At 49.3% G+C, this 15,713-nt stretch overlaps 3 protein-coding genes and 1 non-coding gene across 6 annotated transcripts; 2 read left to right on the forward strand and 2 right to left on the reverse strand.

Annotated features, from left to right (window-relative positions):
• The first annotated feature begins 2,369 nt into the window (after window positions 1-2,369).
• Window positions 2,370-4,418, forward strand: LOC112894213 (tyrosine decarboxylase-like). The gene has a single exon (XM_025961847.1). The coding sequence runs from the start codon at window positions 2,572-2,574 to the stop codon at window positions 4,177-4,179; it is 1,608 nt and encodes a 535-aa protein (XP_025817632.1). The 5' UTR covers window positions 2,370-2,571; the 3' UTR covers window positions 4,180-4,418.
• Window positions 4,419-7,562: 3,144 nt separating this feature from the next.
• LOC112893772 (O-acyltransferase WSD1-like) lies at window positions 7,563-10,862 on the forward strand. The gene is made up of 7 exons (XM_025961251.1): window positions 7,563-8,184; window positions 8,275-8,874; window positions 8,959-9,025; window positions 9,109-9,185; window positions 9,303-9,518; window positions 9,924-10,061; window positions 10,454-10,862. The coding sequence occupies exons 1-7, from the start codon at window positions 7,855-7,857 to the stop codon at window positions 10,619-10,621; spliced, it is 1,596 nt and encodes a 531-aa protein (XP_025817036.1). The 5' UTR covers window positions 7,563-7,854; the 3' UTR covers window positions 10,622-10,862.
• LOC112893771 (protein PLASTID TRANSCRIPTIONALLY ACTIVE 12, chloroplastic) lies at window positions 9,648-15,241 on the reverse strand. Of its 3 annotated transcripts, none has more exons than XM_025961250.1 (12): window positions 15,071-15,241; window positions 14,911-14,978; window positions 14,157-14,819; window positions 13,495-13,607; window positions 12,846-13,108; window positions 12,247-12,368; window positions 11,950-12,027; window positions 11,804-11,860; window positions 11,581-11,649; window positions 11,270-11,359; window positions 10,864-10,993; window positions 9,648-10,077 (listed from the first exon to the last, which is right to left on the reverse strand). In XM_025961250.1, exons 1-11 carry the CDS (start codon window positions 15,105-15,107, stop codon window positions 10,898-10,900), a joined length of 1,656 nt encoding a protein of 551 aa, XP_025817035.1. In that variant the 5' UTR covers window positions 15,108-15,241; the 3' UTR covers window positions 9,648-10,077; window positions 10,864-10,897. The 3 variants fall into 3 exon arrangements, with proteins under 3 accessions (XP_025817035.1, XP_025817034.1, XP_025817033.1); XM_025961249.1 differs by having other exon boundaries at window positions 9,648-10,038; window positions 14,157-14,822; XM_025961248.1 differs by having other exon boundaries at window positions 14,157-14,822.
• Window positions 15,242-15,426: 185 nt separating this feature from the next.
• Window positions 15,427-15,513, reverse strand: TRNAM-CAU. Its single transcript is given in 2 exon segments — window positions 15,427-15,462; window positions 15,476-15,513. It is a non-coding gene; the product is annotated as a tRNA-Met (tRNA).
• Between the last annotated feature and the right edge of the window lie 200 nt (window positions 15,514-15,713).

The following is a 15,713-nucleotide window of genomic DNA, read 5'->3' on the forward strand; positions in this document are numbered from 1 at the left end:
AGACACAAAACTAACTGTGATAAATCTCATCCACGTTACCTCAGGAACAAGAAAATTCGGCAGAAAATACAAAAGAAATGTATTCCTTTGTTGAGCTTAGCACTACTTGTTTCATGTTTCGTTGTTTCCTCGACTGTCTTTCGGCCTCCCTATGCTATAGCTATCTCACCGAAATATGCACAGAACACTTGGATTAAGAGAAAGAGACCAAGCGGCGGGTGGGGTGGGCTGTGACCCACGGGCCATCCCGTGGCCCGTCCGCCGCCCGTATTTTTGGCAACGACATCCACCCCGGTAAACACAGCCTGCCTAACTTAATCACGGGCCATTCTCTCTCTAAAAAAACTACCGCACTGCCAGGATCCGGACGTCCGATCGTAACTTTTTCATCAGATGGTCCATCGCAATATTAATAAATAATAGTTACAATATTAGAAATTAACATTTATAACATCAATATATAAATGACTCTAATATCCGATTCGAGAATGGAAAACTCCCACCGTAATATTAACACCATGTTCGTGCAACATCCATTACGCAACATAAAGAAATAATAATTACAACTTCAATAATTATCTCTTACATCATTTGCAACGTAAGTTGGAGCGTCCGATTTTCTATACATCGGACGTCCTAATTCTAGCGTTAGCGAAAAAACTAATCACGGGCCACGGCCTCGCTACTTCCGCTAGTCCTGCAGCAGCGCGAGTGGAACTGGCTGATAAATCCTGGCAGAATACCTCGTACCTGCACAGCAGCTACCCACAAGGCCACAGCCTTACCATCCTCGTACGGATCTACTAGCTGCTCCGATCGCGGGTCGATCGAGCACGGCAGGCCCGCCGCGCGGCGCGCCCGGATTTGTGGCTCAATGTTGCCGTAAACGGCCGTGTAGGCCGTGTACACGCTACTCGACAAGCTACCCGTGTAATTTAGGGTCTAAACAGTAATTACACGGTCCCATGATAAAAAAAAAATATGGCTACACGGCCTATAAGGTATTTAAAAACAGCAACTACACAATTTTACAAGACGAGTAGACCGTTTAAAACAACGTTTAGACTACAGAGAAGTTTGTTATTTAAACGGTATGATATAAATTATAATTTGTCACGTAATATAAGAATAATCAATTGATAAGGAGCATATGATTACATGTTTGGTCTATTTAACAGTTAAGTTTAATAATCTATAATATTTAGTTGATAAAATATTAATTTTTCGAATTTCACTGCATAAAGTATGAATTTTATTTCTACCGTACAAACCGTCTAGCTTGTGTACACACCGTTTACACAACGTGAACACGGCGTACTCGCTGCTCGAGGGCTGACCGAACGACTTACCATTTAGGGTTTAGATAAACACTGCTCGCTGGTCAAATGCGCCCTGCTGGAGCTCGCTCGGTTCAGTCATCTGCATACGGATCGAAAGATGGCTGAATTTATACCGTGATAACGCTGCTCTGCCTGCAAGCAAATCCGTTGCTGTAGTGTTCGCCATTGCTCCCCGGTTGACTTCTAACGCTCCACGCCCATGATTTAGTTGCGACTTAGGCATCAGAATCCCTTCCGTTTCGGCTTTTCAAATGGGCAAAAATCTTCTGAAACGGCCGTCACTGGCGCCTGTCGCTCGACACATCCTTTCTGCTTCCTCTGACCAGGATCCGAATCAACCGTTCTAGCTAGTAGTAGTGAAGTTCGCGACATGACAGCGCAACCGAACGTTCCTACCGCGACGCGTGGGTAAGGCTTGGTGCGAGTCGATCGGTGCGGCCTCCTCTGACAAAGAACTTCGTAAATGTATGATGGGATCCTGACACCGACGCATCCTGAATGCGAGTCAAACGTGCAGGCATATCCCGTTCCCATCGGGGATCGGCCATCGGGTCGGGGTCGGATGCAGAGAACGGATGATGAGCTCCAAAGCTCGGATGCCCTCAGGGCGCGCGCACCCGATCGCAGGAACCACCAGGCAATAGCAAGACAGCGCTCGGGGCGCGCTGTTCCCATGGCATGCGGCGCGTGTGATCCGGGAGACTCTCGGTCCCCGCCACGTTGTTGCCGGCGGCAAGGGTGACACGGCGGCCTCCCCGTTCGACCGGGCAGCTTCCGCCATGGGCACAGAGCAGCGGGCGGGACGCGGCTGGTGATGATGAGCTCACGATGATCAGTCTTTGGACACCAGCGGCTGGGTGGTGCTGCCTCGGCCGCATTCCTCCTTGCACCTTTTTCCTGCGTCCACCTGGGAACAGCACTAATTCTAGCCTTCCAGGACAACCAATTCAATTACTCCCGTGTTGGACTCAATCCCTACACTCCTACAGCACTAGCTAGCCACGCCACCAGCAAACCACCATTCCGCTGCCGGGAGCGGGAGGTTGGCGACTTGGCGCGTGCATGGTCCTGAGCCTTCCACGGCGTAAATGCAGTAGCCGTCAGGGCAGTTCGTACGTGTCTCCATGTCACTTCCTGTTGCCGGATCGGAGCTTGATAAATTTCAGCTGATTGAAGCATCGTTTCGCCCGCTCCGGTCCTACAGGTCGTACATTCTCCTGTCTCCGCGCACATGGCGCCGCCCTCGCACTGCCACGTCGACACCAGCAATGGCGTCCACCACAACGGCGGAGACGCCGTTCCGGTGGAAACGGAGACGACGGTGCCTCCGCCGCTGCAGGGCTCCCGGCAGCTCGACGCCGAAGAGTTCAGGCGGCAGGGACACCAGGTCGTGGACTTCATCGCGGACTACTACGCCCGCATGGGCGACTACTACCCCGTGCACCCCAGCGTCACGCCGGGCTTCCTGCGGCGGCAGCTCCCCGCGGAAGCGCCGGCGCGCCCGGAGCCCGGCGCGTTCGCCGCGGCGCTGCGGGACGTCCGCGACCTCGTCCTGCCCGGCATGACGCACTGGCAGAGCCCGCGCCACTTCGCGCACTTCCCGGCGTCGAGCAGCACCGTGGGCGCGCTCGGGGAGGCCCTCACCGCGGGCATCAACGCCGTGCCCTTCACGTGGGCCGCCTCGCCGGCCGCCACTGAGCTCGAGATGGTGGTCGTGGACTGGCTCGGCAAGGCGCTGCACCTGCCCGAGGGCCTGCTCTTCCGCGGCGGCGGCGGGGGCACGCTCCTGGGCACCTCGTGCGAGGCCATCCTCTGCGCCCTCGTCGCGGCGAGGGAGCAGAAGCTCGCGGAGACCGGCAGCAGGAGGATCGGGGACCTCGTCGTCTACTGCTCCGACCAGACCCACTTCGCCGTCCGCAAGGCTGCGCGCATCGCCGGCATCCACCGCGACAACTTCCGCGAGGTCGCGACGCACCGCGAGGACATGTTCGCGCTCTCGCCGACCGAGCTGCGTGCCGCCATGCAGGCCGACGTGGACGCCGGGCTGGTCCCGCTCTTCCTGTGCGTCACGATCGGGACCACGCAGACGACCGCCGTGGACCCCGTCCGTGAGCTGTGCGCCGTCGCGGCGCCGCACGGCGTGTGGGTCCACGTGGACGCGGCGTACGCGGGCTCGGCGCTCGTCTGCCCGGAGTTTCGGCACGTGACGGGCGGCGCCGAGGCCGTGGACTCGTTCAGCATGAACGCTCACAAGTGGCTCCTGGCCAACAACGACTGCTGCGCGCTGTGGGCGCGGGCGCCGTCGCTGCTGACGGCGGCGCTGGGCACCGAGCAGGAGTACATCCTCAAGGACGCCGCCGCGGAGGGGCACGACGTCGTGGACTACAAGGACTGGTCCATGACGCTGACGCGGCGGTTCCGCGCGCTCAAGCTGTGGCTCGTGCTCCGCTGCTACGGCGTGGAGGGCCTGCGCGCCCACGTCCGCGCCCACGTCCGCATGGCGGCGTCGTTCGAGGGCATGGTGAGGGCCGACGCCCGGTTCGAGGTGGTGGCGCCGAGGCAGTTCGCGCTGGTGTGCTTCCGGCTCCGGTCGCCGGAGAAGTTCGGCGGCGAGAAGACGGCCAACGAGCTCAACAGGAGGCTCCTCGAGGAGGTCAACGGGACGAGCTCGGGACCGTACATGAGCTCCGCCAAGGTGGGCGGCGTCTACATGCTGAGGTGCGCCATCGGGAGCACGCTCACGGAGGAACGCCACGTCAGCGACGCGTGGAAGGTCGTGCAGGATCGAGCTGCCTCACAGCTCCGTAAAATGGAGATTATTTACAGTGTGCTCGCTTAAGCTGGCCTCATCTGAGCTCACAGTTAAGTGAGTTAGGTCCCGGTCTAATCTACTTGGATCGCTGTAAGTATAATCCATGTTAGATTGGGTCGGCGCCATGGTCAGCTATACTCTACCCATGCAGCGAAAAACACCTAATTCCCCATGCAGATGATAGAAACCTAATGGTTTCTATGTCATTCGTTCAAGCATAAAATGTTATTGTTACAGTAATTAAAGTATTCTAATTACGTACCAAATTCTACGCAGTTGATGATAACTCAAAAGAATAAATGAATTTTTTGTATTTGAGCAAAATTGACTAGCTAAGATATGATGATTCAGAAGTACAACGCATTGTGCCAAAATTATTAGTATGAGCAAAGGTGATCTTGATGTGAAACATGGGATTTTAATCCAAAATCGATTGGAATCTTTGATCGATATTATTGAGAAAACCTAAGAAGAGAGAAGAAAAATTCCGAAATACATTTTTGGGGAACATAAGAGTATGAGTATATATATTGACTACTAGCTACGTACCTCCGCCACCGACATGATACATCACGAGCACTACTGGATTCACACGTTTTGCTGACCGCTCCATTCAGGTGGGCGACAGGGATTAGTTTGTTTATTGTTTTCATTGTCTAATGGCTGACGGTGTTAAGAGTATGATGCAGCTCTTTGCCGAGAGTAGAGTCTTGTTTAGATTGCAAGTTTGTATAACAGTTGGAACTTTTTGCTACTGTAGCACTTTCGTTTGTATTTGACAAATTTTATCTAATTATGGACTAACTAGGCTTAAAAGATTCGTCTCGTGATGTACAATTAAACTGTGCAGTTAGTTATTTTTTTACATACATTTACTGCTCCATGCATGTGTCCCAAAATTGATGTGATGGAGAGACAGTGTAAAAATTTGGAATTTGGAAGCGATCTAAACGGGGCCTAGAAGTAAATCTGCGACCGAGTTGATGGAATAAATAAAAGTTTCAGTTTTAAATTAATTTGAAGATAAATTATGATCATGACGAAAATTGCGTACAGAAAATGAACATATGTAAATATGTTGATCAAGTGATTTAAGATAAAATATTGCAGCAGCAAGATCAAGCCTAACCAGATCATACTAGGTATGAAAAATATAGTTAGGGAGAGAAAACCGTACGTCTCTGGGCTGAACGGAATAACCGGGTAAAGAAGACGACGGCGATGATCAGCACCTCCGCACGCTTAACGACACCGAGTCGCGCCCCACTGACGAGGAGGAAGACGAGGGAACCGCTAGGGTTTTTAGCGTCCCAAAAACCAAATCGGTTACGAGTCCCAAAAATTCCGCGCGTGAAATCCGTAACAGATTCAAAGTGGCAAAACAAATCTGCAAAAGGAAACCACCTTCCCGCAAGGATTGGACCGGATTTTAGCGGACCATTTACGCGCACGTTGCGTGCGCGCGCCCTTCGCCCGAAACCCGTGCCTGAGCCCAGCGAGGCGAGGCGAGCGAGCTCGCGCGTGTATTTTTCCTTCTTCCTCTCACCCATACTTGTAAGAGCATGGAGAGCATCCAACTATTTAAGTTGGATTTCCTCCACCTCCACTAGCAAGGTGGGACTAATTTGTTGCCATGCACCTTTACGCTAATGGGCCTTTGAGATTTTATTGGAATTATTTGAATTTACATGGTAGACGTTTAGGGTCCAAATATTCCAACAGTTTTTACCGACAAACAATCAGCAACACTAGAGGAACTATTCTCTTAATTATAAGCATGCTCAGGCACGGTTGCAAAACAAAAGCAACACTAGAGGAATAAAATACTCTGGCACAGTCGGCCATCGGTAGAAACTCTCGACTATAAGTGCAAATCTGGTAGTGGAAGTAGGATAAGTTTGTGATATATACTTCAAAAGTGAACAGTGGTATGTTGGACAAATGCATCTTTTGGTGCATTTCATATTTGTATTCGTACCTAATTTTCCATAGACACTGGGGCCTATGCCCCCCTCCCCTTCTCCCATGGTTGTGAACTCTAAAATTTTAAAAGTAACCCCTCATAATCCATTTGTTACTGCATCGTGACTCCCATCATCGTTTGACTCCATCCCTAGAATCCCATGTACAAAAACAACGTACTAACAACACAATACTATTCAAAACCATATATGAGCTACAATTGACACAAATATCACGGAGGGATAACACTTATTTTTTTAGCAATATCGTAATAACTGGAATGTTTCCATATCGAGGCCAAGCCAGCCAACACCCCAAATATGAGGATGCTATATCCAAGCTTTCCTTATTAGTATCTTTGTATTAAGAAGAATTGAACTAATTGTTTACATTACAATGCGGGCCCGCTGCAGTTTAGGATGCCACTAGTCGTTTCGCCTGGCATGCATGCAAATGGGGATCCGTCGTCTGTCCACAGTGCGCAGCTCCATCAACCCCGTATCCACCAACCCATGATTCCCTGGTGGTGTGGTGGTGTCGGCTGCCGGCGGTCTGTACTGTACCGCAGGCCCGCCCAGGCCGCAGGGAGATCAGGATGTTCGTGCGCAACCGCCTGCTGTTTGGTTTGAGGAAGCAGCAGCTAGCTGGCGAAGAGAGGCCAAGCTTCCTCGCGTGAGGTCCCTGCCTGTGCCTGGTGCTCCGGCCAACCAGCCGCCACCATCACGATCGAGCAGTTGGGACAGAGCACCATCTACCGGAGATCGAAGAGGGGTGTGCCTGCTGGCATGGCATCGGGAAGAAACGCCTGCCTGCTGTCACCACCGCAATGGATTAGACTAACCATAAAAGCGCTGGTGGCTGCTTGCTGCTTGCTTGCTTGCCCAATTAATGGCGAGACGGCTCGGCCGAGCCCTCTCGGCTGCCGCCGTTGATCGATTGATTACCCAGCCCCCGAGTGAATGGGAGATCGATACGCGCGAGCTACCGGTGACAACTGTGCAGTTCACCAAAAATACCCTAACCCTCCTTCGTGTCGTTCCTATCTTCAATAAATGGTTGAGCATCGAGCAGCCTTGTTCGGTCACGTGCTCGAATAGACGTCGTTGGATTTTTCTTCTTTTTTGATTCGAGTGAAACTGTAATCAGCAAGAAGTGCAGGATTCTGGTGCGCGCCGACACTAGCTACAGCATTGCACACGAAGTTCTGATCGCCATACACGTGGAACTGAAAACAATCGTGCCTGTTGACACGGGTGAATACCTATCATTGACCAGCTACCGGGCGGCGTGTCGCTTCACTGCGCCGTTGCCTTGTGTATGTTTTGACCAGACCGCTCAAAAGATGGCAGGGTCCATCACATTAACACTTTGCCGACTTTGTCAAACACATTTACTGCCAGTTCCGTTGGCAGTTGGATGCCGAGGTAGGCCACTGTTGAAGCGTGGAGGCAGCTAACAGCCAGGGCAGCCAGGTCAGCGAGCACGTTGATTCGTTGGTAGGAGTGGTAGCGGATCATAATCTTAATACTCTTTTCATAATTCAATTTAGCTCTGTCTTTATATATATTTAGTTTAAAATTGAATAAGATTAGAGTCCAATCTTCCGGTTCTTAGATCATCTAGAGTAAAGTTTAGAACTTTTACCACCCCTGCTCGTCGTCTTCTACGGATCGTATCAATATCCTATATAAGTATATATCCACCACACCACTGATCATCTTGTGTGGGAAAGGGAAACCCATGCAAAACAGAAGCACCAGTGCGGCGGCAGCGCGCACCAGGCCGGGGGATCAGACTTCGGCGGCGGCGACCGGATCGATGGACGCGGCGGCGGCGGCGGCGGCCACCCTGCGGAAGCGGCCGCTCTCGGTGCACACGGCCGGGAGCGACGGCACGTTCGCCGCCACCGGGGCTCGGGAGCACGGGGAGCTCGTGAGCCCCTCCGCGAGGCTGGTGGAGGACTTCTACATCGTCGTCGTGATCGGGGTCGCCACGCCCGTGGACCTCCCCGCCGCCCGCGCCGGCATCGAGGCCCAGCTCGCGCGCTACCCGCGCTTCCGCAGCATCCAAGTACGCGCATGCGCACCGCCACGTCTGCTCGAAAGCCGCGGCCAGGTTCAGGTTCTTAACGTACGTGCTGTGTGACTGTGTCGTCGCTAGGTGAAGGACGGGTCCGGTCGTCCGCGATGGGTGCCGACGACGGTGAACCTGGACGACCACATCATCTACCCGAGGCTGGACGCCGCGGTGGTGGCGCGCGACCCGGACAGGGCCGTGGAGGACTACGTGGCGACGCTGTCGACGCTGCCCATGGACGAGTCCCGCCCGCTCTGGGAGTTCCACGTCCTCGACTTCCCAACCTCCGAGGCCGCCGCCACCACGGCGATCCGCGTGCACCACTCGCTCGGCGACGGCATGTCGCTGCTCACGCTCCTCATGGCCTGCACCCGGAGCGCCGCCGACCCCGCGAGGCTGCCGGCCATGCCGCCGGCGCCGGCGCGCACGGGCGCCATCTGGGAGCGGCCGCGCCCCCCGGCGTCCGCGGGCGCCCTGGCGCTCGCGGCCTGGGCCTGGTCCTTCGTCGCGCTCGCCTGGCACACCGCCGTCGACGTCGCGAGCTTCCTCGCCACCATCCTCTTCCTCAGGGACCCGCACACGCTGTTCAAGCGCGCCAACCACGCGTCGCGCCAGCGCAAGCGCCTCGTGCACCGCGGCCTCAGCCTCGACGACGTCAAGTTCGTCAAGAACGCCATGAACTGCGTAGGAGCTCTTTTTTCCTTAATTTCTTGGGCTGATTGATCTGAGAGACACAGTGTGACTGAGATGATGTGTGTGGCTGCACAGACAGTGAACGATGTGTTGGTTGGGGTGACCTACGCAGCCCTGTCGCGATACTACTTCCGGAAGACAGGTGACGATTGGCAACCGTACGAGGACGCTCTGTTCCGACCAGATTGCTGCTCTAACTGTCGCATTGCTCATCCTGTTCTTCAGGTGACGCTGACACCAGCCAGGAGATCCGCGTGCGATCAATTCTACTTGTCAATTTAAGGCCAACGACCAGCCTGCAAGTAAGAAGCTGACCGGACGCATGATCAAACAATTTTTCAATTATGTATCGTGACTTTGCTGAGTGAAAAAAAGTGGTGATAATTCTGGTCTTCTTTTTTTTTTTTAACTACGAGCAGGCATGTCTTAACATGATAGAGTCCGGCAAGGAAAGCGACGTGAAATGGGGGAACGAGCTTGGCTTCATCATCCTTCCATTTCACATTGGCTTGCACGACGATCCGTTACAGTACGTGCGCAAGGCGAAGAAGATTGTGGATAGGAAAAAGAGCTCGTTGGAAGTGGTGTTCACGCATCTGGCAGCAGAAGTTATCCTCAAAATCTTTGGACTCAAGGTACACATGCCATCCTGCTACTTACTTTCGTACCGCCAGAACATTGTCAACTCGTGTGATCAGGCCATCTCATACAGACAAAACACTGGTTACTAACTGATAAATTTATCGCAGTAAAAAAATACAAGGTAACTGAAGCCTGGTTGAAACATCTTATTTACGGTGTAACCAGGCTAACATAGATCCAACATCCAAATGGCCAAGCTCATATCGATGAATAAATGATTAATTCTGTTACTCGTTATCTGGAGAGAGTTAGCACGGTACAGTTAGGTGTCACTGTCATCTCTAGTTTCTTTTAGTTTTATGAGCATGCAAATGGTTGTCGAGTTCCGAGCGATATGCCAGAACGTTGGATTTGCACTTCTTGTTTCTGATAGATTGCAACACTGCGAATCAAAACAGGCAGCTGGAGCTATCTTCCATCGTATGATCTCCCATACAACCATATCGTTCTCCAACATGATTGGCCCAGTTGAGCAGGTAGAGTTTTGTGGCCATCCGGTTGTCTTCATCGCCCCTAGTGGATATGGGCCCCCGGAAGTAAGTAATCGAGAATCTAATTATGCAATAGGCATTTATTAAATGCATGAACTTGCCACATCCACAAATTTCAAAGGAACATTGGTTAGTAAGATCATTAGTAGTTCAAGGGCATGTTCATAGGCAAATATAACATATATTCGTGGGCAATCTAATTGTACAAATTTTAACTCTTGATAATTGATATGCACAGATATATACATTGTGAAGTAACAAATGATCACCTAGAAGGGGAGTAACAAATGATCACCTAGAGGAGTAGAAAATGATCATTTAGAAGAAACAAGTGTCTTTAAAACCCCATCCACTTTATGGTCAACTGAGTCTGGGTAAGAGATGTCTAAGACAAGTTAAAGCTAAATTTTTATTTTTGTTTGTCTTTGTATGTGCAGGCCCTAACAGTGAATTTTCAAAGTTATGTTAACACTATGATGGTAAATCTAGCAGTGGATGAGGCACAATTTCCAGATTGTCATGAGCTGCTGGATGACTTTGTCGAATCCCTCAGGCTAATTAGAGGTGCAGCTTCAAGCCTAGGGAAGAATCACAAGAATGATTAAGGGACTATTCGACCAATGCTTCTTTCATTCCTCCAGTCCCAATAATAATTTTAGTATTACTGCTGAACTATTTGTAGTTTTGTGTTATCCTGTAGAACTTAAACTCAACCAAATTGATGAAGTACATGACATGGGTTGAGATAACGGTTTTCTGGAGAAAAATAGCATCATATGTTTTAGAACAAAAAGTTATAAAATTGTAATAGTGAATGGTACTTTAGTATGCTTCACTTTTTACTCACCTGTGATGCACAGAATGGCAAAATGCCCAGTGTGTTACTCGTCTTCCTCAAAGTCCATAAGAAAGTCAGTTAGGTTCTCGGAATCATCAATGGCTTCTTTTAGTGACATTTCACCTTTCTTTGATTTTTCCTGCAAGGCAGCAAGGAGCAGGCATAATTTTTGTGTACTACATATCCATCAGGAAAGACAGCACAAAAGATGCAGGTTCATATATGGATAGAACATGTATACGTGTTATATAATCTCCACGTACGTGTCTAACCATATAATCAATCACCATCACAAACCTTTCATGGATTGACACAGTATAGACCAACAACTAAGTAACTGGTTATCGTATTCATGAATGCTAAAAGATTCCTGCATTATTTCTTCTGACCAGAAAACAGAATATATAATATGTACCTTTGGCTTTTCAGCCTGTCCAGTAGACTTTAGAACACTCCAATTCTGGCGCACTTTGTCTTCTCCTTCCTCAGCATCATCTTCCCCGTCCTATTTGTAGAGAAAAAGGTTTAAATAGGATTAGTTATGATAAGTATATCATCAATAACCTGAATTCTTCTTTTGGCGATCACCCAATATTTTGGTGCTACAGTATAATAAGGCCACATTTAACCTCCCATAAGAAAATTTAAGAATTGAGATTCCTGTATTTTGCCCGTGCCAAAAGGAAGAATGTAAAGGTATGTGTATGGTGGTAACTGGTAAGGTACCTCTACTGATTCAGGCTGTGCAGCAGCTTTGTCAACATCCTCGTCCTCATCATCACTGTCTTCATTAAACTGTTCAAAAGTAGAAAACACAGTCAAACAAGCAGTATTTTAAATTCATAAGCTATTATTACACCTTACAGAATTCATAATCCATTTGCCTTTTTCTGATATAAATGGCATGAGAAGATCTGGCAAAGTTGAGATGTTCAGAGTGGGTACTTACAGAATGCTCTCCTATATCAACAGCAGTAGCCATTGGATCTTTGACTTCAGGAATATACTGCCATCATAAAATAGATATGTAAAGCAGCATTAGCCCTACTTGCACACTCTATCAGTTGAAATTAAATGATAGTTTATGGAAGATACCGTTATATCTTGATTGATGTCATCTCTCTCTTCATTCAGACGTGCATACAGCTCTTCCTTTGTGATCATTATCCCATGCTGAGCAGGGGAGAGAAAGATATCAAATAAGAATTCGACTCCTGTTAGCAACACATGATCGACATTTTTCTTCCTAGTCATAATACTAAATGCACTTAAAAGCAAAGGCCATAATTCTGTTATGGCTTTGTTAAATGATAACACTACGAATATGGATCTGGTAGATCCTAGCCAGCACAATGCAAATAATACGATTTTAGTAGAAGTGCTATCTGATACCTCCATCAGGTAAGGTACAACTTCAGGGGTAGGCTCATGAAATTCTGGACCTCTGTAATCAATCACTTCTTCAGGATCCTGAACATAATTAATTGTTGGATAGACAGGATCACCGCCCCAAACTGCACATAAAAATATGGAAACTAAGTCCTGGTAAATATATGCCCCAATACAGTGTATCAATTAAATCTTCCCATTCAAACTATCTGTTCTATCAATTTGTCAGAGAAGAGTAACTTTAAGATGGCCACCCAATGATCTGCTGTTATATTTAAGAAACAGGAGCACAGTAGTTGAAGGAATGCACTCTCAAATCAGTGGATGGGATTATACAAATCACTCAGAAGGTTCTGCAATACAGACATACCTCTGAGGTGTATGTAACAGTTACTGATACTTGCTTCTAATAATATTATGTAATTATTCCTAGTAATTTGCAGTCCACATAGTACTGTACTAGAATAGAACATCTCTTTGGAGGGATAAAACAAAGAAGCTAATGTAAGACGAAGCACACATAATTATCCAGCAACAACCAAAAAAGACTTTAAAGATGTCCACAAGACACAAAAAGGAGGAGGATTTTAGCAAAGAAATACTCTGTTTGATCTGGTCTTCCCGCATCCTCATGGCCAAAGGGTCTCGCTGAATACGCACATCGGTGCCCATCATGATACGATATTCCCCAGCAGTCTGGTGTTGGAACATTTTTATAAGTTGAGCATTCTCATCTTCACCAGTTTCCTCAAAGTGCTTCTGTATGGCTTCGCGTGATGTATCCTTGTTTTTATAAGCTTCAACCCATTCTGAATAGTACGCTATCGGCCCTATCTCTTCTAGTCTCCTTTGCTCTGCTTCTAACCTGTTTTTATGGCAGCAGAATGTAAAAGATATTAACAGTCATGGTAGCCATGTTGAATCACAGAAATTTGCTCCTCAGCATCTTTAAGAATGTAATGCACAACCAGTGGGTAGTAGGAAATTATGCATATCTAAGTCAGTTTCCACATCTTTGTAATATGCCATATAACTCAAAGAAGGTGAAAATTCAATAGGAATTAAATATGTTTTGGAAAGCTTATATGATGAGACCATGCACAAGTATAGTGGTACTGCCAACTCGAATGCTGTGAAGGAAATTAGAACTAGAAACAAGGTGCATGTACGTATTCTAAAATCATCTGACAAAGATGTACTACATGATTTTATAATCAAAATAGTTCCAGTATCATATGGTTGTAAGTCAACCTTTCCTCTTTGTACAAATGTCTTCTCGTCTTTGCAAGAGCAGCTTCTGTCCGGGAAGGATGATCCCCAAAAATTTTAATTTGCCCAGTCTCCGCCATTGCCTTTGCAAAAACCTAAAATGACAGAGCATATATTACAACTTACAATGTGGGTCAAAGCTCACATCTGTCATGGAAACATAAGTTGGTTGAAACACCAATCTCAGAGAAAAGTGTAAAGCCACAACGTGTCGCGCAAGAGGACAACCCAACCCTGCACATAGATATACAAACATGGATGCCAATGCCATAAGCACAAGCCTCATCCATACATCTATGACACTCTTCTCGTGTTCACAGTAAAAACTGGAAGAACTGAAGACCCATAGGAGAATTGCCAACATGGCCACTTACACTTGACAGTAATTAGCACAATGGATAGAACAAATAAAATGACACTGAAAGATCATGGAGAGGTTCTGCTGCCCTGCATCTGTGCTATCTGAACTCTGAATGAGGCATAGAATTACTAGAGAGCAACATTGCAAAAGCTCAAAATTGTACGGCAGCAGGAGAATTTGCAGTAACTGTGTACCTAACCATGTTGGGCATTGGTGGACGGTCTCAATAAAACAAAACATCACTACCTGCTATTTACCAATTTCGATCAAGTGAGGAACTAACCGTGTCAACATCTGGACGCCTCCTCTGCCATCTTGACCACATTTCCTCCTTCTGAGACTTCCTCCTCCAGTTCCACCACAGCTCTTCACTAGTTTTGGGCTCCCCTAGCGACATTGCCTTTGCTGGGTCAATGAATGGATGCGGCCGCCCCATCATCTTGTCCATGTCATACTCACTCAACTCCTCTTCCTCCGGTGTCTCATAAATGACATATTCATCCGCCGAATCCTTTGGCTCTTCTGACGCATCATCCCCAGGGTCTACAATGGCCACGACAGGTTCACCATCATCCTTGCCGTCGTCGGTCTGCGCACCCTCCGTTCCTGATGCTGACGTCACCTGCTCCTTGTACCCTCTCCTCCTGCTCCCGGGTTTCGTGCCAAACGAAGGCGCCCCAGCCGACTCCCCGACCGGGGCAGGCGCACGCGCGGCCCGCACGCGGGCCGCGGTGCCCTCCGGCCAGTACTCCTTCCCGGGTATGCTCGCGCGGGCGCCGGACGCCGGCTCGAGCTGGCCGGACGTGGAATCCAAGTAGCTGGAGTACGGCGGTGGCTCGATCTTCGACGGGTCGAAATGGAGCGAATCGTCCTTGACGCACCTGATCCTGGCCCGTCGCGTCCCAAGGAAGAGCGGCCTCCTCCGGTGTGGCAAACGGGCAAACATCTTCTGCGCACGCACCGAATGGGCATGACTCAGGCGCGTAGAGCAAAATTATGCGACAAAATTGAACTCAATGAGGCGTTCAAGGAGTTACCGAGTACTTTTGGGCGCGAAGAGGGGCCGGCGCGGAGATGGGGCCGGCCGCCGGCGGCGGCGACATGCCTTTGTGGTTCCATGCCAGAGCGGTTGCGGTGAGATGATTTGCTTCGAGGAAAGCTGTACGCGCGAAACTGAAACGGGGGAAGAGAGGCTACCTGGGAAGAGCCGCCATGGATGGGAGCAGGACGCCATGGTCGGCAACCTTCCAATGCCGCGTAAGGCGGTAGGCGTCCGCCGGAGCTGCAAGGGCGAGGGTGCGGTAGGAGCCCGGCGCCGAGGTTTTTGGTTGGGGCTTTGGAGGTCGAGGGGGTTCAGGATAACGAAGCAGGACCGAGAGCCCGAGACTGGGACCGATTCGGTTTTAAAAAGAGTAAAATGAGCGAAAATTATTTTTGAAAACTTCAAAAAACAAAAAATGGCCAAGCTCAGTTAAGCTCTCTTCATCTGGTGATCAGATGACTGTGACGACCCATGATGTCACTCAAGCATTTCATCATCACCTGGCAATATTTGGGGTGAGAGAGGCTCGAACTCTCGACCTCAGGATAACTCAAACAAGCTATGAGACCTACGCGCTAGCCAACTGCGCCACCACCCCGTTGGTGTCAGCTAGGGAAATATAATATACTAGTTGGGTTTCCGCCAGCCTACAACTCGGTGACACGGTAGGTGATGAATGTGCCAGGCAGGCACGCACGCACGCGTTGCAAAATTGGGGCGCCATGTTGAGATGTCTAAGGATGTGTTATCCATTCTACAAGAAATGAACCATGAGGGTTTGACGGATCATATACAGGA

The sequence above is a fragment of the Panicum hallii genome, chromosome 5, assembly GCF_002211085.1.
Source record: "Panicum hallii strain FIL2 chromosome 5, PHallii_v3.1, whole genome shotgun sequence".
Lineage (NCBI taxonomy): Eukaryota > Viridiplantae > Streptophyta > Magnoliopsida > Poales > Poaceae > Panicum > Panicum hallii.

What these genes read in the sequence shown, in the direction of transcription:
- LOC112894213 (XM_025961847.1), top strand. Translation starts at nt 2,572, where the DNA reads ATGGCGCCGCCCTCGCACTGCCACGTCGACACCAGCAATGGCGTCCAC.
- LOC112893772 (XM_025961251.1), top strand. Translation starts at nt 7,855, where the DNA reads ATGCAAAACAGAAGCACCAGTGCGGCGGCAGCGCGCACCAGGCCGGGG. An exon ending in GGCCAACGACCAGCCTGCAA is followed by an intron (nt 9,186 to 9,302) that starts GTAAGAAGCTGA and finishes AACTACGAGCAG; the next exon opens with GCATGTCTTAACATGATAGA. An exon ending in GTGGATATGGGCCCCCGGAA is followed by an intron (nt 10,062 to 10,453) that starts GTAAGTAATCGA and finishes TTGTATGTGCAG; the next exon opens with GCCCTAACAGTGAATTTTCA.
- LOC112893771 (XM_025961249.1), bottom strand. Translation starts at nt 15,107, where the DNA reads ATGGCGTCCTGCTCCCATCCATGGCGGCTCTTCCCAG. An exon ending in GGCGTCCAGATGTTGACACG is followed by an intron (nt 13,608 to 14,156) that starts GTTAGTTCCTCA and finishes CTGTCATTTTAG; the next exon opens with GTTTTTGCAAAGGCAATGGC. An exon ending in TTGATATAGGAGAGCATTCT is followed by an intron (nt 11,650 to 11,803) that starts GTAAGTACCCAC and finishes ACTTTTGAACAG; the next exon opens with TTTAATGAAGACAGTGATGA.